The 19,460-nt window shown below is 53.3% G+C and overlaps 1 protein-coding gene across 11 annotated transcripts in view; it reads left to right on the top strand.

Annotated features, from left to right (window-relative positions):
* DLG4 (discs large MAGUK scaffold protein 4) overlaps positions 1-19,460 on the top strand; it is a 29,037-nt gene that overhangs the window by 5,266 nt on the left and 4,311 nt on the right. For 3 of the 11 annotated variants that reach the window (XR_010124741.1, XM_063656931.1, XM_054458084.2), the window contains 11 exons: positions 5,794-5,958; positions 9,666-9,720; positions 9,852-9,910; positions 10,103-10,227; positions 10,326-10,495; positions 10,598-10,734; positions 10,879-11,023; positions 16,481-16,776; positions 16,958-17,060; positions 17,199-17,313; positions 19,032-19,208. Coding sequence is in view for 10 of the 11 variants with exons in the window: in XM_063656931.1 (XP_063513001.1) it covers positions 5,794-5,958; positions 9,666-9,720; positions 9,852-9,910; positions 10,103-10,227; positions 10,326-10,495; positions 10,598-10,734; positions 10,879-11,023; positions 16,481-16,776; positions 16,958-17,060; positions 17,199-17,313; positions 19,032-19,208 (1,547 nt within the window). In the remaining variant the exon portion in view is untranslated. Of the gene's footprint in view, positions 1-2,348; positions 2,371-5,793; positions 5,959-8,008; positions 8,971-9,665; positions 9,721-9,851; positions 9,911-10,102; positions 10,228-10,325; positions 10,496-10,597; positions 10,735-10,878; positions 11,024-16,480; positions 16,777-16,957; positions 17,061-17,198; positions 17,314-19,031; positions 19,209-19,460 lie in introns of those variants that run through there. The other 8 variants (XM_054458093.2, XM_054458087.2, XM_063656933.1 and 5 more) reach the window with 6 other exon arrangements.

Below are 19,460 nucleotides of genomic sequence, written 5' to 3'. Positions count from 1 at the left end.
TGGAGGGAAAAGGGAAATGGGGGATGGGGAAGGGTCTTTATGGGCCATGGCGCCCACTGGTGGATAAGCAGGGCCTGCACGTTTTCTATTCTAGAAGGAATTTTGAGTCCAGCCCCTTCGGCACTGACTCCTTGGATCCTCTGGTGATCCAAGCCTTCCTACCAGATATGAAACTAGGACATTGGGGGTCATCTTGGGGGCGCATGTAACAGATGCCGATCAACGGGGTCAATCTCGCTTGGGTGAGATTCTAGGGAAGTCGTCATTTCTACCATGTATGGGCATCTTATAGAAGTCAGCCGATTTGAGGAGACCCCTCACTGGGTTTTAAGAGCTGGAAGGGTGGGCGTTCAATGGGAGAATATTTGGAAGAGAGGCTTTCAGGTTAAGTTGTTTGGGAGAAAATGGAAATCTCTGAAGAGACCTGAAGGAGGCGGTTGGGAGTGTTCTGGACGATTTGTGGGTCATTGCAAATTGCCGGCCGTATCTTTGGTGTGTATTTTTTGAGGCCTGAGTGTGGAGAAGATATATTTGGGAGCAATCTTCCGACAAAGTTGGAATTCAGAATCGTGGAGGGGATGTTGTGGGCAGCCAGAAAAGGGTGTAATCTATGAACCTCAGGGGTAAAGAAAAGGAGAGGAGGTGCCAGGTGCCGTGGCTCACACCTGTAATCCCAGCACTTTGGGAGCCCGAGGCGGGCGGATCATGTGAGGTCACGAGTTCGAGACCAGCCTGGCCAACATGGCGATACCCCGTCTCTACTAAAAATACAAAAAAATTAGCCGGGCGTAGTGGCGGGCGCCTGTAATGCCAGGTACCCGGGAGGTTGAGGTGGGAGAATCACTCGAACCCGGGAGCCGGATGTTGCAGTAAGCCGAGATCGCGCCATTGCACTCCAGCCTGAGCGACAGAGCGAGAATCTGTATCAAAAAAAAAAAAAAAGAAAAGAAAAAAGAAAGAAAAGGAAAAGGAAAATACTTTTAATTAATTAATTAATTTTTGAGACCGACTCTCACTCTGTCGCCTAGGCTAGAGTGCAGTGGCACGATCTTGGCTCACTGCAATCTCTGCTGCCCAGGTTCAAGCGATTCTCCTGCCTCAGCCTCCCTAGTAGCTAGGATTACAGGCGCCTGCCACCGCGCCCAGCTAATTTTTGTAGTTTTAGTAGAGATGGGGTTTCACCATCTTGGCCAGGCTGGTCTTGAACCCCTGACCTCATGATCCAACTGCCTCGGCCTCCCAAAGTGCTGGGATTACAGGTGTGAGCCACAGTGCCCGGCCAAAATTTTTTTTTTAGAGATGGGATCTCACTATGTTGCCCAAGCTGGTGTTGAGCACCTGGCCTCCAGCGATCTTCCCGTCTAAATTTCTTCTTATAAGAGTTTTGGAAAAAATTGATGAGATTGCTATTTAATTTGGAGGGTCTGCTTTAAAGTAGATTAAATATTTCCTGAAATTGGGTTCTGGTGTGGATTTGGAGACTGGCATATTAGGAAGTCATGAGTATCTTATTAGATTCGGGGGTTTGGACAGGGGATCCCCAACAAATTGGAGGACTTGTTATTTGGATGTTTATATTAGAGCAAGAGTAATATTTGCAGTAATTGCAAGGTCCCTGTTAGTGGACTGGCAGATAGATATGATATAGAAAGGGATGATTTAGCATATATTAATTTGGGGGGCCAACAAGGCTCTGTGGTTCCTTAAACTCTTGAAGAAACATGGGCTGCCTATCAGGTGAGGCTGGACTACAGGGGAGTACTATGCTGGGTAGAGTAGGAGATGCCTTGGAATCTGAGGAGATGCTATCCACAGCACCAATCTTGTGGGGGTTTGGTGGGAGAGGCAGTGTAGATCCCTTGGGGGTTCTTGTGAGAGAAGTGCCGTTTGCTTCCCTGGACTCTGGGAGTCCAGTAGTGACGAGATGTCCAGTGAAGTTTTGGAATGGTTTGGGGTCTCGCGATGTTGGGGTTGGGGGATTAGATGGGATGGAATAAGGGGTCCCTGAGAACTAGAGAGATAAACTGGTAAATTTAAGTCTGTCTCTATTTGTAGAGGGGTCGGAATAGAAGTATACTGTGGAAAGTGAAGTTCACAGAGAAACAGCGTGAACCAGGGAAGTTGGTGGCTAAGAGGGTCTCCCCTCACCCCTCTCTCCCAACGTGACGCTCTCCCTTACTGCGCAGGCGCCGTTCCCCCCGCCTCCGGCCGCAGCCTCCAGTTGCCGCGGCCGCCGCAGCCCCCGCCCCTCTGCCCCTCCCCCTCCCCCAACCCCGGGACCCTTGATATCCCACCCACCCCCTTCCCTCAGTCCCCCTCCCCTTCTCCATGTCGGCTCGGAACAGATTCGCCTCCATGTGTCTCTGCGTGGTACGTGCCGCGGTATGGGCTCCGGCCCCGCTCCCCTCTTCCCGGACCCCCGCAAATATCAGGGTGCAAGCTTCAAGCGCTGTCGCTCTTCCTTCTGCTTGGTGCGGGGTCTCTGGGTTGCAACTTCTCGCGGACAGGCGCCGTGGGTCGCCCCTCTTATCATTCACTTTGACTCACACCCCTATAATTTGGGGGTGCAAGGCTCGGTTCCAGGTCATTCTGTGCAACTGGGACTCCGGTGAGGAGGGGCCAAAGGGGAAGGAGCAACAGCGACTCCGTCCGTGGCCCCCGTTCCCCAGGGCTTTTACTCGTTTTAAGCCCTAATATATTGGGGGTGCAGATATGTCCCAGTAGCATCTGAGTTGTCTGGGTTAGGGCCCTGAGTCCCAGTAGGATAAAGGGTGGGGGGGTCCTCCTTTCCCGTCCTGCTTTAGTTGCCCTGTAATCCAAGACTGAGAGGTGCTGATCCCTCACCTCCCCAGCCCCCCAGTCTGCAGTTTCAGAATTACTCTCCCCCACCCCCACCCCCGCCCCTCCCGACGTTTCCCCCCGCCCCCCTACATGTACGTCGAAAATTTCCAGAGACTGAACCTAGTCCCTAACCTCTTCCAGCCACATTCTGGAAACCCTGGTACCCATTTCTTGTTTCCCATTTTCTCCATGTTGCCTCCCAATCCTGAGGAGCCTTTTCTTCAGTGCCAGACACCACCCTCCCTCCATGGGGGTGGGGCAGGGAGAGGTATTGGGGGCTCGCTGAGATAAAAGTTTACCTTCATTTCCTCCCTAGAATAAATGATGAAATGGCCCTCCTCATGTTTCCATTTTCTTTGGGTGCACGCTGACATTTCCTCCTCAGATTCAGGAATTTTCTCTCTGAGGTGGAGTGAAGATGGAGGGGCACTGGACTCAAACCCTCCCCCAGACTCCAAAACTTGGAGCTTTGGTCCTAATTTACCTTGCAGGAAATTGGAGGCCTTGTGAAGGAAGAGTGGATAGCGGAGAGCGGCTTCCACCCCTTCCCCCAGGTCTCCTCAATTCTGGGGCTTGTCCCTCAGCTTGTGCACTGCCCAGGTAGAAGACCCCCTTCTCAGGATGTGGAATGAACAGTCTCTGCTGGTTCATAGAACTCCTTTATTCAAGACAGCTCAGCCTTGGAGGAGGGCTATTTTGTGTGTTCTCCTATTTTCCTTCTCTACTTTTTGTGCCCATCGGATTGAAACCTGGAGTTCAGGATTCTCTCCAAGTCTGTGGCCCAGAGAATAGACTCAATCTTGCTGAGCCCCTGTTTTCCTTCTTTAAGACTCTTTAAATGTATCAGGGTGCTTCTTGATTCGAGTTGTCTCTGTGTTCTGGGTTTGAGAGTTTTCTTGCTGACAGGACCACTTCCCTTCTTCCATTCTCTTATCGTACCCTTACTCTACAGCCAAAGTTGTGTTATATTCTCAGCCTTGATTCATCATCCTTAACATTTTCAGAATCCTACTCAAGGATTGGCCATTGACCTTGATAAGCTTGCTCCCATTTGATCTCGCAGCTGCTGCCCTCTAAGTATTAGCGCACTCTCAGCCTCTCAGAAACTTTTGGGAGAGAAATTCTGCTCTCTCTCTCTTTTTTGTTTTGGAGACGGAGTCTCGCTCTGTCGCCAGGCTAGAGTGCAGTGGCATGATCTCGGCTCACTGCAACCTCCGCTTCCCAGGTTCAAGCAATTCTCCTGCTTCAGCCTCCCATGTAGCTGGGATTACAGCCATGCGCCACCACACCCAGCTAATTTTTGTATTTTTAGTAGAGATGGGGTTTCACCATGTTGGCCAGGCTGGTCTCTGACCTCAGGTTATGTACCCACCTCGGCATTATAGGCATCAGCCACTGCTCCTGGCCTCTCTCTCTTTTTGAGACAGGGTCTTACTCTGTCGCCCAGGCTGGAGTGCGGTGGCGTGATCATGGCTCACTGCAGCCGCCACCTCTTGGGCTCAAGCAATCCTCCCACCTCAGGCCCCTTAGTAGTTGGGACTACAGGCATGCACCACCATGCCCGGCTAATTTTTGTATTTTTTGTAGACAGGGTTTCACTGTGTTGCCCAGGCTGGTCTCCAACTCCAACTCCTGGGCTCAAGCTGTCTGCCTGCCTCAGCCTCCCAAAGTGCTGGGATTACCGTGCCTTCTCTTTTTACCCATGTGTACTGGGCGGTGCATTCTGTCTTCTTCAGTTCCTGAGGGAGCCCTGCATATGATACCTTCCCCTTCCTGAACCTGGAGCTTGGAGGGTCTGTCTCTGTGGAGGCCCGTTCCAGAGGAGAGGAGCAGGCGAGGGCAGAGGCGGACATGGAAGGACCCAGGCAGAATCGCTGTCTTCTTCTGCTGTCTCCATCTGCCCTTTTCCTCTTTCTCTGGCCCCCAGTTAATCTCATTTTACTGTTGTCCCCATTAAGCTAGCACAGGAGGCCCTTGGGATGGCAGCTGATTAACTGGGCAGGGAGTCAGGGGTCCTGTTGGCCCTTTCACCCCAAAAGACCAGAGGGAGACCAGAAATTCACTCTGAGGCTCAGCATGCTACCCTCCTCCCCAACCAGGGAGGCTGGCACCCATTCTTGCCCCTGTCCTGAGCCCTGCTGTCTCTGTTCTTCCCCTTCCTCCCCCAGCCCATGCCCTTATAGCATATCCGGATTAGCTGGCTGGGCTGTGGGCTGTTGCAGGGGCAGGGCCAGACTCCCGGGGCCCCTCTGTTGACTGCTTGGAAACCAGCAAGAGCAGTGAACTGGACAGGCTTAGCCTTGTCCTGTCTCGGGGGCTGATGCCAAGTACCTTCTGGTGGAAGGGGCTGACTTCAGTCCTTGCCTAAGGAGTGCAAGGTAAAGGAGAGCCAGTCACCTGTGGGGTAGAGGCTGCAATGAGGAGACTGAGGCCATGGAGGTGGGGTGCGGGGAGGATGCCATGCAGAGTAGGAGCAGCCAGAGAGGTAGGGGAGGGGAGGCTAGAACAAGAGTGAGTCTGAGATGGTGAGAGAAGCAAGGAAGTTGGGGACTGGATGCAGAGAATGGAGATGTGAGTGTCCGGGGCTAGAGCTCTGAGAAGCTGGAGGGACTCGAAGATGAAGGTGGCGGGGAAAGGGGTGAAGACACAGATGCCAGAGGGGCTATGCCCGCCAGAAGGCCAGTGTCCCAGGATGTGAGGAGTAGGAGCTGGGGGATGGGATTGGGACCTGGGGACTGATGAGAGGTGCTGAGGCCCTGGCGGGAGAGGGGGCTGTTGGGAGAGTGGAGAGAGGGGAGCCAATGGGCTAGAGGAGAGGGAGGGGGAGGAGCTGGTCAGGCCCCAGGGCCTTCGGCACTGCACTGGCTGGGGGAAGAGGCGGCGGCCAGGGCGGCCAGCCTGGAGCCTGAGGCACCGGGCTGGCCCCAGTGACACCTCCGTCCCCATCCCCAGAAATACCGCTACCAAGATGAAGACACGCCCCCTCTGGAGCACAGCCCGGCCCACCTCCCCAACCAGGTAAACGCCCCCGAGCTGGTGCACGTGGCGGAGAGGAACTTGTCCCACCTCGAGGCTGGCCACGGGGTCGTGGGCCACGCCCACCTCTCCCCCTTCAAGGTAGGAGACCCTGGTGACCCCCTCCCCAGTGCGGCCCTCGGAGCCTCGGAGCTGCAGCAATCCCCAAGGGCCGGTAGGGTGAGAGAGAGCCGTGGGGAGGGGGATGCTGGGACTGGGGGCGGGGGTTTGGGGCTTGGGCTCCTGGGGTCTGGGGGAGGGGGCGTTTGGGGGGCTGGAAACACCTTGGTCCCACAGAGGAGAAACAGGCCAGGCCAATGGGAGTGGATGTAGAGCCTAAAGCAAGAATGTGTGTGTGTGCGCACGTGCCTGTGCCTGTGTGCGTGTGCTGTGTGTGTGTGCCTGTGCGTGTGTGCACGCATGCGTGCCTGTGTGTGTGTGCGTGTGCTGTGTGTGTGTGCGTGTGCTGTTTGTGTGCCTGTGCGTGTGCTGTATGCGTGTGTGTTGAGGTGTGTGCATCCCCCAGGAGGCCCCCAGGCCTGGGACCTCTTCATTCCTTCACACCCCCAACCTCCATTTCCACTTTCTGTGTCCAGAGCTCTGTTCCAAACGCCTGCTGCCCTCATTTGCTCTTGTCCCTTCCCCGCCTCCTCCCCCTACATCCGCCTCTGGGCCTGGCTCGCCCTGTCCCCAAGTCTCCAGCCCTTTCCATCTGTCTGGCCTGAGACTTCACATGGTGGGGCCTTGCTGCCTCGTCCCCTGCCCCAGCCTTTGCTCCACTCCTGAGCTCTCTCCCCCCTCTGCAGCCTTTCCTCCCTGCTGGCTGGCTGGCTGGCTCTTGAAGCTGTCTCTCTCTTCCTCCCACGCATTCTCCTCTCCCTCTCCCTGATCCCCAGCTCAGGCCGCTGGGGCCTGATCAGTCCTTTCCCTCATCAGTCCTCTCCCTCCGTCAGCCAGCTCCCCTTTCCCATGTTCCCTCTTGCCTATTCATCTTCACCTTCTCTCTTTTCCTCCTCCCCTCTCTCATCCTCTTGGGTTCTCACCTCTGCCATATCTTCTTTCTGTCCCCCTCTGCCCCTTCCATCATCCCCCACCACCTGTTTCCCTTTCTCCTCTCTGCTCACAGCGTCCTCCTCTCTCCAGTCCCGGGAGGCCTGGTTTCTGGGACCTTCTATTCTCCAGTCCACTTTCCATCTTCCCCTCCCTCCGTCTCCTCTTCTGGGGACACAGGATGGGGAGGACTGGAGAGCACCAGGCAAGCTGTGAGATTGAGGGGACACTGTGGGGTCAGGGTGGGGATTCTGGGATGTTGTGGGATGCTCTGGGAAGGGGGAGGTTGCTGATATTTCACCAAGAAGATGGGGAGGAGGTCTCTGAGCCTAGGGAGTGGGCAAGCAGGTTCTGGAGTGAGAACTGGCAAGAGAGGAGGTGGGGGATAGGAAGGGTAAGAGGTCCTGGGTCAGGGACCGGATAGGGATAAGACTGTGAGATCAGGGCAGTGAATGGAGCTGACAGAGCAAGGAAAGGAAGGCCCTGGAGACAGGGATGGTACAGAGTGTTTGTGCGAATTCTGTGGATGCCAGGAGTGAGGGAACGAAGACTAGAGATGCTTTTTGCAAGGCAGGGCCATTAAATCCCTGAGCAGGGGGAAGAGGAGGTAGGGAGCCTGAGGTGTGGTAGTTAGTATAGAGCTGGTGCGGATCAGAGTTCAGGAGCAGAAGAGGGTGGAGGGAGAGAGTGTTGGAGGCCATAAGCATGGGGTAGAGGTCTCAGGACAAGGCCTCACCTGGGGAACAGGAGAAGCCCCAATTTTCAGAAGAGAGGGGAATTGACTGAGAAGTGTAAGATTGTTACTTGAGAATAATCTTGAGGGTATGAAGGTAGGGTAAGGGAGGATGGTGATAAACTCTCTGGGGAATCAGAAATTGAGATGGAGTAGCTGGGTGGGGTGGCATGTGCCTGTAGCTACTCAGGAGGCTGAGGTGGGAGGACTGCTTGAGCCCAGGAGTTCAAGGCCGCAGTGAGCTATGATCACACCACCGCGCTCCAGCCTGGGTGACACAGCGAGACCCTGTCTCGGGAAAAAAAGAAAAAAAGAAATTGGGATGGAGGATGAGGCCACGACATTGGTAAGGGATGGGGCTGGAGGGTGCGATAGAGCCAGGGAAGCGGATGGAGAATGGAGGCTGGGGTTGGAAGATGGATGTTGAAGGGTGAGACAGGGATGGAGATGGAGCGTGTGGGATGCGGGCAGAGATAGGGATGGGAAGCAAATGAATGTCGTAGTGGATGAAGGTGGGTGTGCTGGGAAGGAGGTTCCGGGATGGGGATGGGGATTGAGGATGGGCTATGGGGTGGAGGATGAACACACGTGGATGAAATTTTGGCAGTCAGTGGCTGTTGGTTGGACAACAGCATTTGCTGATATGTGAAGGGTTGGAGGGTGGTGTTAATAGATTTATGGGTGTGACATCTATGATACAGCTTGAAAATGGTCGATAGTTTGTAGGCTTGAGAAATAGCAGTAGGAGAGGGGAGGGACCCCTTTGGACGGGGAGAGCGGGAAGGAGACTGGGGAATCCTTGCGCTTGGGCGACTGCAAATACATGTTTCTTTAAGGAGGAAGTAGGTTGGGGACCCCGGAAGGAGGCTCTTGGCGGCCTCCCCCCATTGCCATAGAGACGTGGCTTCGGTTGCCCTGGCAATTGGGGAAGCCCCTAGGACCGGCCTAAAGCTGGCCCCGCCTGGGAGTCTAGAGACCAGGCGATTGACGTCAGGGACCTGGGCACGCCCCACTTTAACCCTTTCCCGAATGAAGTGGGGGGAGGGAGTAGATGAGCGGGATAGGACCCGGATGTCTTTCACCACTCCCCCTTCCTGACGTCCTTTGCACTGCGTAGGGTGAGGGGCGTAGGGGAGCGAGGAAGGCAGGTTATTCAGGATGCGCTGCGCCCACAAACCTCTTCAGCCCGGCCTCCTCTCAGCCTGGCTAACGCGGGGCGGGGCCCAGGGCACGAGAGGCGGGGCTAGCGGATCCCTTCTGCGCTCAGGAGTTTGGTCGGCCCCAGGCCACGCCCCACCCCCCTGTTGTCCTGACGACAGGGCCTCCTGGAGGTGGGTCTCCCCGGGTCTTGACTGGTCCTAGATACCGTTGCTAGGCAACACGGTCCCTAGAGGAAGGGGTGGATTGGACGGCTGGTTGGTGAGACCGAGGGAGGGGCCTGCGGCTGGGGAACCCCGGATTCCCGGGGTGCAGGGTTTAGGGCAAATGTGTGTGAAAGTGAGGGGCAAGTCTAGGGAAGGGTTATGAAAATATCTGGGTAGATATGGGGGGTTGGGGGGATGGGGCAGGAAGTGGGGACCAGGACCCGGTGGACATGATCCCTGGGGTATCCGTGTGTAGCACATAAGGCATGTAACACCCTGTGGTGTTACATCCGGTGAGAAGCTCCCTTCCCCCAAGCCTACCCCCTTCTCCCCACTCTTTGCCATCTGCTGCTCCCCTCTCCGTCTGGCTGTCTCCCTTCCCGCTTCTCCTACACCTCCTTCCACATGCAGGGGGCCCCGGGCTGGGCAGAGTTAGATCCGTGCGCGTGTGCATTTGTGCGTGTGTGTGCGCGTGCGCATGTGCACGCGTGTGCGTGTGTGTGTGATGTGGCTTGAGGCTGGGCCCTTGAGCAGCTCTCAGGGTGGCGGAGTGGGCTTGGCTAAGAGACTGAAAGGGTAGCCACGCTGATGGGACCCTCCGTTATGGGCTCCCTCTCGAGTCAAGGCTCAGGCTGCTTTTTGTCTCTTGTTTCCCCAAACAGGCCAATTCTCCCCCAGTGATTGTCAACACAGATACCCTAGAAGCCCCAGGATATGTGAGTTGTTTAGATTTTGGGGCTGGGGACATTGCAGAAGGAAGGAGGGAGCAAGGGAGGGCAGCAGATGACGGGCAGGTTGTCAGGCAGGAATGTCTGTCTCACTGCTTTTGTGTTTCTGTCCCGTGCTGGAGTTGCAGGTGAACGGGACCGAGGGGGAGATGGAATACGAGGAAATCACATTGGAAAGGGTGAGCAGGCTCCTCCATCGGCAGTCCTCTTGGCCTCCCGTCTGTACCTTTCTTTCTGCCCATGTGGTCTGGGTGGCTAGCCCCTCACCCTGTCCCTTCCTGCTCTGGCTGCTCCAAGCCATTTCCCACCCCACTTGCCTTGCCAGACTTGGGCAGTGAGGGGAGCTGACCCTCTTCCCCTCCTTCACCCAGGGTAACTCAGGTCTGGGCTTCAGCATCGCAGGTGGCACTGACAACCCACACATCGGTGACGACCCATCCATTTTCATCACCAAGATCATTCCTGGTGGGGCTGCGGCCCAGGATGGCCGCCTCAGGTGGGGAGAGGAGACAGGGGTTAGGTTGCTTGGTCCCTGGAGAGGGAGGGCCAGGGCAGCAGGAAGCTCTTGGCTCAGGCCCACCTTGCTGCTCCCAGGGTCAACGACAGCATCCTGTTTGTAAATGAAGTGGACGTGCGCGAGGTTACCCACTCAGCGGCGGTGGAGGCCCTCAAAGAGGCAGGCTCCATCGTTCGCCTCTATGTCATGCGCCGGAAGCCCCCAGCTGAGAAGGTCATGGAGATCAAGCTCATCAAGGGGCCTAAAGGTAGTAACTCATTTTGTTCCCACCCCCATCCCAACTGTCCTGTGCCCCCAAGCCTGCTTCCTGGGCACCTGGGCACCCACCTCTGGCCTCCCCTCCATCCAGGTCTTGGCTTCAGCATCGCAGGGGGCGTAGGGAACCAGCACATCCCAGGAGATAATAGCATCTATGTAACAAAGATCATCGAAGGGGGTGCTGCCCACAAGGATGGGAGGTTGCAGATTGGAGACAAGATCCTGGCGGTGAGGACCCCATCAGCCCATTTTCTAGCCCAGATCTGGGTCTCACCTACTAGCCCTGGCAGGCCCAAGTTCATCACTTCACCCCAGTGCTTCTGTCTTGGGCCATTTGTGGCTTTGTCTGAGCTTTGCTTTCCTTGACTCCAGGTCAACAGTGTGGGGCTAGAGGACGTCATGCATGAAGATGCTGTGGCAGCCCTGAAGAACACGTATGATGTTGTCTACCTAAAGGTGGCCAAGCCCAGCAATGCCTACCTGAGTGACAGCTATGCTCCCCCAGACATCACAACCTGTGAGAGCCCTTCAAACGCCAAAGCTCCCCATGACCCATCCCGTTTAACCCATGACATGCAGTCCCACGACATCCCTGTAGCTGTCCCTCTTCAGATATTCCCCGTGAAATAGCCACAAGCTCTGATCCTTGCTGTTGTTGGAGAAGAGATGGAAAATCAATTACCATAAAAGAACTAGAAAAGATCGTCAACGATCTCTTTCCTGGAAGGCACAAAGCCTGGTTGGTTTTATGGCTAATTTTGTGAAATTCTCAAGGAATAGATAATTCTTCTGCTCTTCCAGAGTACAGGAAAAGATAAAAGATTTCACATTTCATTTTATAAGGCCGGTTCAAATGGTCACAAGGATAACATAAAATAAGGAGAGTATAGACCCGTTTTGCTTCTGAATAGAGATACAAGAGTTTACAATAATATAGTAGCAAAGCAAACATGGTAGCGTATTAGGGGAATAACATAGGGTTTGTTTCAGAAAACTAAAGATGGCTCAATATTAGGAAATCTCTTAATATGATTGATATATTAAAACATTACGGGAGGCTAAGTGTGGTGGCTCATGCTTGTAATCCCAGCACTTGGGAGGCCAAAGTGGGAGGATTTGAGACCAGCCTAGGCAACATACAGAGATCCTGTCTCTACAAAAAATTAAAAAAATTAGCACGTGCCTATACTCCTTGCTACTTGGGAGGCTGAGGCTGGAGGATCGCTTGAGCTGAAGAGTTGGAAGCTGCAGTGAACCAATGATTGCGCCACTGCCCACCAGACTGGGTGACAGAGCGAGAGGAGAAAACGATGTGATTATCTCAAATAGAAGTGAAAAAGGCATTTGGTGAAATTCACCATCTCTTGGATGAAAGCTTTTAGTAAACTAGGAACAGGGAAATTTTCCTTAAGATGGTGAAGACTAGTTATCAGGAACCAGTAACAAACGTTTTATAATGATACAATTTTAGCAGTGTGTCCATTAACTTATTTTTTAATTTAATTTTAATTTTTATTTTTTTCTTGAAATGGAGTTTCGCTCTTGTTGCCCAGGCTGGAGTGCAGTGGTGCGATCTCGGCTGACTGCAACTTCTGCCTCCCAGGTTCAAGTGATTCTGCTGCCCCAGCCTCCGGAGTAGCTGGGATTACAGGTGCCCACCATCACGCCTGGCTAATTTTTGTAGTTTTAGTGGAGACAGGGTTTCACCATGTTGGCCAGGCTGGTCTCGAATGCCTGACCTCAGGTGATCTGCCCTCCTCGGCCTCCCGAAGTGCTGAGATTACAGGCGTGAGCCACCGCGCCTGGCCTCCGTTGACTTACGAAGAGGGCAGGGATGCCTCTTCCCACTGCTATTATTCTTCATTGCTTTAGAGCAGGGTTTCTCAATGTTACTCCTGACATTTTTGGACCCAATAACTATTCATTGCTGGGGGGTTGTTCTGTGCCTTGTGGGATATTAAGCAGCATTCCTGGCCTCTGTCTGTCAGATGACAATGGTACTCCTCCCCTCAGTCATAACAATAAAAAATGTTATGACAATTGCCCCAGCGAAATTATGGTGGTTGAGAATCACTGCTTTAGAGATTTCAGACGGTGTAACAAGACAAGAAGAATAGTTACATTTGGAAGGGAAAGACAAAAGTTATCTCTATTTGTAAATTATACTGCTGTGCATCTAGATCAAAATCTAAGTGAATTAACTGGAAAAATACGCGAAGTTAAGAATGTGGCTATTTGTTGGCTGGGCATGGTGGCTTATGCCTGTAATCCCAGCACTTTGGGAGGCCAAGGCGGGCGGATCACCTGAGGTCAGGAGTTTGAGAACAGCCTGGCCAACATGGAGAAACCCTGTCTCTACTAAAAATACAAAAAAAAATTAGCTGGGTGTGGTGGCGAGCGCCTGTAATACCAGCTAATCCTGAGGCTGAGACAGGAGAATTGCTTGACCCTGGGAGGCGGAGCTTGCAGTGAGCCAAGATCGCGCCACTGCACTCTAGCCGGGGCGACAGAGCAACACTCCATCTCAAAAAAAAAAAAAAAAAAAAAAAAAAAAACCCGAAACAGGCCGGGCGCGGTGGCTCATGCCTGTAATCCCAGCACTTTGGGAGGCCGAGATGGATGAATGACCTGAAGGTTGGGAGTTCGAGACCAGCCTAACCAACATGGAGAAACCCCGTCTCTACTAAAAAGACAAAATTAGCCGGGCATGGTGGTGCATGCCTGTAATCCCAGCTACTCAGGAGGCTGAGACAGGAGAATTGCTTGAACTTGGGAGGCGGAGGTTGCGGCAAGCTGAGATCGCGCCATTGCACTCCAGCTTGGGCAACAAGAGTGAAACTCTGTCTCAAAAAAAACGACAAAAAAAAAAAAGGAATGTGGCTATTTGTAAGATAAATAACAGGAATTAGTAACTTCCCAGCAATAAGAAAACATAGTGAATAAAAAGCTCCCTTTTGCCATAGAAAAAATTTCTATAAAATTATTAGAAATAGAAATTTGACAAGAAATGTAAGATTTGTATGAAGAAAATGACAAAACTTTACTGAAAGACGTAAAACAAGACTGGAAGGGGTGAGGAGTCACACCGTGTCTCTGGATGGAAAAACTTAATATGCTAAAGATCTCAACCGGCTCCAAATTAATCTACAGTCCATTCAATCCTAATCAGAATTTTAATGTTGTTTCCCTGCTGGGAACTTGGAAGGCTGATACTAAAGTTCAACTGGAAAAATTTGTGTGGAAAAGCTAAGACATTTTGGAAAAGAATAATGAGGTGTGGCAGCCCCTAAAAAATATGAACTAATACTGTAAAACCATATTAAAATCACATGGTACTATTCCTAAATATCATAACCTATCAAAAGGAACCTGGGCTCCTTGGAAGAAGGGTCAATTTAAAATCTTTTTTTTTTCTTTTTTTTGACACGGAGTCTCGCTCTGTCGCCCAGGCTGGAGTGCAGTGGCACGGTCTTGGCTCACTGCAAGCTCCGCCTCCCGGGTTCATGCCATTCTCCTGCCTCAGCCTCCCGAGTAGCTAGGACTACAGGCGCCCACCACCATGCCTGGCGAATTTTTTTGTATATTTTAGTAGAGATGGGGTTTCATCGTGTTAGCCAGGATGGTCTCGATCTCCTGACCTCATGATCCCCCAACCTCGGCCTCCCAAAGTGCTGGGGTTACAGGCCTGAGCCACCATGCCCAGCCAATTTAAAATCTTTGGCAATAAATGTATAAGATGAGCTTCTAACTTCTTTCATACTAGAGAGCAAGGAAAGTATCCAAGACTAATAGGGTTTCAGCAAAGACACAGGATCCAAACTGAAGGGGCTTCTACTGGCCAGTGAAAACTCATTAAATACATTAAAATCTTTAAGTTCATAATAATACTTAAAAAATATTTTGGCTGGGTGCGGTGGCTCACGCCTGTAATCTCAGCACTTTGGGAGGTCGAGGCAGGCGGATCACCTGAGGTCAGGAGTTCGAGACCAGCCCGCCCAACATGGCGAAACCCTGTCTCTACTAAAAATACAAAAAATTAGCTGGGCGTGGTGGTGGGTGCCTGTAATCCCAGCTGCTCGGGAGGTTGAGGTGGGAGAATCCCTTGAACCTGGGAGGCAGAGGTTGCAGTGAGCCAAGATCGCACCACTGCACTCCAGCCTGGGCAACAAGAGTGAAACTCCATCCAAAAAAAAAAAAAAAAAAAAAATTGGAGGATGCTAGGCAATCTCATTCATTCTGAAATTGGTGAATAAAGGGAGAGAGGCATGCATTTATCCTCCCTTTCATGTGCAAACTACCTCAGAGAGTAACCAATAGGTTGACATAGGGCTGTTTTTTTGTTTTTGTTTTTGCTTTTTTTTTTGTTGGAGGCAGGTCTTGCTTTGTCACCCAGCAGGCTGGAGTGCAGTGGTGTGATCTTGGCTCACTGCAACTTCCACCTCCTGGGCTCAAGCGATCCTCCCACCTCAGCCTCCCGAGTAGCTGGGATTACAGGCGAGTGCCATCATGCTCAGCTAACTTTTTTTTTTTTTTTTTTTTTGAGATGGAGTCTCACTCTGTCACCCAGGCTGGAGTGCAGTGGCATGATCTTGGCTCACTGCAACCTCTGCTGCCCGGGTTCCAGCAATTCTCCTGCCTCAGCCTCCCGAGTACCTGAGATTATAGACGTGAGCCAGCACGCCCAGCCTATTTTTGTATTTTTAGTAGAGACGGGATTTCACCATGTTAGCCAGGCTGGTCTCAAAGTCTTAACCTCAAGTGATCTGCCTGCCTTGGCCTCCACAGTGCTGGGATTACAGGCGTGAGCCATCGTGCCTGGCCGAGATTTTTCTTTTTTACAGAAGAATTCCCACTAGTAAATGACAATCACCACCATTTTGCAGTCCTTGATACATATCAGAACCAGGCGGTGATCGTCAATGTGGCTAAAACTTACCTGAAAGGCTGATGGGGCGCTAGATAATGGATGGACTGGGCTGATGACCCTGAACCTACCATTAATCTTACCTGACAGAAAGACAACCAGGCATTATTGCATCCTGTGGCGATGCTGTAGGAAGAACGTAGCACTACCTATGAAGTATACAGGAGTTACTAAAAAAAACTCTGAATTGAACTTGAAACTGATCAAGCCTCCAGAATGAACTGCCAGTTTACAGGAGATACAGGGACAGAGGTATAGGCTAAACAAACCACGGGAGGGTAAGCAGTAATTTCCCTGTTAGAATTTCCCTCATAGGCTGGTCAAGGTGGCTCATGCCTGTAATCCCAGCACTTTGGGAGGCATAAGCGGGTAGATCATTTGAGGTCAGAAGTTCCAGACCAGCCTGGACAACATGGTGAAACACTGTCTCTACTAAAAATACAAAAATTAGCTGGGCATGGTGGCACGCGCCTGTAATCCCAGCTACTTGGGAGGCTGAGGCATGAGAATCACTTGAACCTAGGAGGCAGAGGCTGCAGTGAGCCGAGATCACGGCACTGCACTCCAGCCTGAGACTCCTTCTCAAAACAAAAAAACAAAAAAACAAAAAAAAAGAATTTCCCTCATAGAATGTGGGAAATTCTTTTTGACAAATGACCTAGTTTTTTCAACGAATGGATGGCAAAGAGGGGGGAAGAAAGAGGGAGAAGAATTTTATGGATTAAGAGATTTGAGTGACACAGGAACCAAAAGAAAATCCCCGAAGCGTAATATTAATGTTCCCTTTGACTTCCCCATCCCTGGCATACTGAGAACATATAACGTTCAAATCCTTTATCCCCTAGGACAACCAGCCTCTGATGTCACCTATAAATTCCTGACCCCTGATGTCACTGTGATCTGATATCCCCTTACCACCCCACCCTGGCATCTCTGGCAGAATATCTTCCCTTCCACCTAGCTTTGGCTCTCCTGGCACCCCAGGGAGAAGGTTGGGTGGCGGGTGCTGTTTCCCTCCAGGCACGTTCATCTCTGCCCTGTCTTCCTCAGCTTATTCCCAGCACCTGGACAATGAGATCAGTCACAGCAGCTACCTGGGCACTGACTACCCCACAGCCATGACCCCCACTTCCCCTCGGCGCTACTCTCCAGTGGCCAAGGACCTGCTCGGGGAGGAAGACATTCCCCGAGAACCGAGGCGAATTGTGATCCACCGGGGCTCCACGGGCCTGGGCTTCAACATCGTGGGTGGCGAGGATGGTGAAGGCATCTTCATCTCCTTTATCCTGGCCGGGGGCCCTGCAGACCTCAGTGGGGAGCTGCGGAAGGGGGACCAGATCCTGTCGGTGAGGGAAGGCCTGCCCCTACCTGCACCACCCCCTCCCCACAGGGCAGAGCGCAGAGCTCCTGGGGAGGGGCCTGGGTGGGCTGCAGCTGAGTCCTCTTGCAGGACCACTCCCTGCTCCACCTGGACCCAGAAGTGGTGCCTCCTGTCTCTGGTGACACAGCCTGTTGTCCTCTCTCTAGGTCAACGGTGTGGACCTCCGAAATGCCAGCCACGAGCAGGCTGCCATTGCCCTGAAGAATGCGGGTCAGACGGTCACGATCATCGCTCAGTATAAACCAGAAGGTACCAGGCCGGAAGTTCCTTGTCTTGTGAGCTAAAGTGGCCCTTAGAACTCTTCCTCAGCTGATGGCTTCAGTAGGGGAGGACAGGGGTGGCAGTAGGATGGGGACAGAGCTCAGGAACCTCCCTGTCCTTCCTCAGAGTACAGCCGATTCGAGGCCAAGATCCACGACCTTCGGGAACAGCTCATGAACAGCAGCCTGGGCTCAGGGACTGCGTCCCTGCGGAGCAACCCCAAAAGGGGTTTCTACATCAGGTCAGAGGCTTCCCGGGCCGGGCTCCTCAGCCCCTCTGCGTTCCTGCGCACTCTGTGCCTGACCCGGGCCTCACCTGCTCCTCCTCTCCACCCTGCCTGCTCTAGCTCCCCACCGCAGGCCTGAGGCGCAGCCGGGGTTCACGGGCTTGGCTGCACAGGTTAACATTTGAAATACTCCCTGTCGATGGGAAAATGGCCTCTGCTCCAAGTATCCCAATTGCCTTCTAGGCCCTGGTCATCCCAGCACTTCCCTGGGACTCCCAGGCCACCCCACAATTTGGCATCTCGAAGGTTAATGCTTGGTGAAGCAGGGTCCTCTAGGGAATTTGGAGTGTTGCCCCAGCCTTCACGTCCCTGTGGGCAGTCCCGGAGAGGTGGGCCGCAGCTCTGTGGTGCCTGCCCCCGTCTCTCCAGCGGCATTTTGCTCCCCTCTTAGGGCTCGTCTCCACTGACTCTTTTTGTGGCTTCGGTTTCTGCCAAAACACACCTCTCTCCCGCCCCCGGGGGTCACCCCTCCACTTCTGTCCCTCTCTGGCCCCGTGGCTTGCACGGCCTCGTCTGCCGCTGCGCTCTGCAGATGTCTCTCGGAGGTGCTGGCCCTGGCTGACCTCTTTCCAGAGGTCAAGACCTGCACTTCTGGCCATCTGCTTTCTGGCCATCTCCACTGGGATGTCCCCCAGGCGTCCCACACTCAACATGTCCCACGCTGAGCTCATCATCCTGCTGTGGACCTGGGTTCCATCTTGCTGTGCCAGCAGTTTCCCTCTTGTTGAATGGCATCACCGGCCACCCAGACGCTGGCTCCCACCTGAGCCCTTACTCTGCCCTTCCTCCCTGCTCGGGTCCGCTTGGTCCCCAAGGTTGTTCTGACTCGCAGTGACCACAGAAGTTGTGTGGTGGCTCCCAGGGGGAATGTCATCTGGTTGTCACACTCCCAGGGGGCCCGGGGTCTCCTCCCTCCTCTCCAGGCCCATTGCTTTCCTCTGCATCTTCATTCCTTCTCTGGTTCTGACCCCAGGGGTTGTGACTTACTGATAGAAATTTGATACTGGTAAGGGTAACCATTATTTGGAAACACGGGACATTTTCTTTTTCTTATGAATTTGGGCAGATTCAAGGTTACCCCTGTGACTTTATGACGTGCATGTGTACCGCACACTGCTTTCTTTTTGTTTTTCTTTTTTTTTCCTTTTTTGAGATGGTGTCTCGCTCCGTTGCCCAGGCTGGAGTGCAGTGGCGTGATCTCCGCTGCACTGCAAGCTCCGCCTCCTGGGTTCACGCCATTCTCCTGCCTCAGCCTCCTGAGAAGCTGGGACTACAGGCATCCGCCACCACGCCCTTCTAATGTTTTGTATTTTTAACAGAGACGGGGTTTCACCATGGTCTCAATCTCCTGACCTTGTGATCCGCCCACCTCGGCCTCCCAAAGTCAGCTGGGATTCCAGGCGTGAGCCACCACACCCGGTCCAAACTGCTTTCTTGAGAGGGTCAAGTTCAAGCCCTCCCTCTGGAAACTGTGCTCAGTGTGGACTGAGTGATGGCTAATAGTTGTTATGAGTTATAGTCAGCGTTTGGTCCCCACACAGTTTTGGGTTCCTCGGCATCCATAGCTCCCATGGGAGTGCCATCTGCAGACCTCTGGGCCGGGTCTCAGGGTGACTGGGCATCCTTCCTGGAGTCCTCAGCCGGGCTCTGACCGATAGCCACTTGCCCTCCAGGGCCCTGTTTGATTACGACAAGACCAAGGACTGCGGCTTCCTGAGCCAGGCCCTGAGCTTCCGCTTTGGGGACGTGCTGCATGTCATCGATGCTAGTGATGAGGAGTGGTGGCAGGCACGGCGGGTCCACTCTGACAGTGAGACCGACGACATTGGGTTCATCCCCAGCAAACGGCGGTGAGGCTCCCGGGCTCTGTAGCCTTCCTGCCACAGGCACTGAAGTTCCCAAGGTCCCCCGGGGCGGGCAGCCAACAGGGGATGAGCTTGCCCTCTGAACTCCTAGGGGTTTGTCTGTTGGGCTCTCCTGGGGTCCGTGGCTCCTATGAGCCTTTGGGAAGGACAACTCCTTATTGAGGAGCACAGCGTCCAGGGCTGCAGGAGAAGGGGTGTCAGCTGGCCCGGAGCGTGGAGAAGGGGTTGTCGGCTGGC

This window comes from Pongo pygmaeus, chromosome 19 (assembly GCF_028885625.2).
Source record: "Pongo pygmaeus isolate AG05252 chromosome 19, NHGRI_mPonPyg2-v2.0_pri, whole genome shotgun sequence".
Classification (NCBI taxonomy): domain Eukaryota; kingdom Metazoa; phylum Chordata; class Mammalia; order Primates; family Hominidae; genus Pongo; species Pongo pygmaeus.
The sequence above is the reverse complement of the archived record's forward strand: the minus strand, read 5'-3'. Positions and strand labels throughout refer to the sequence as shown.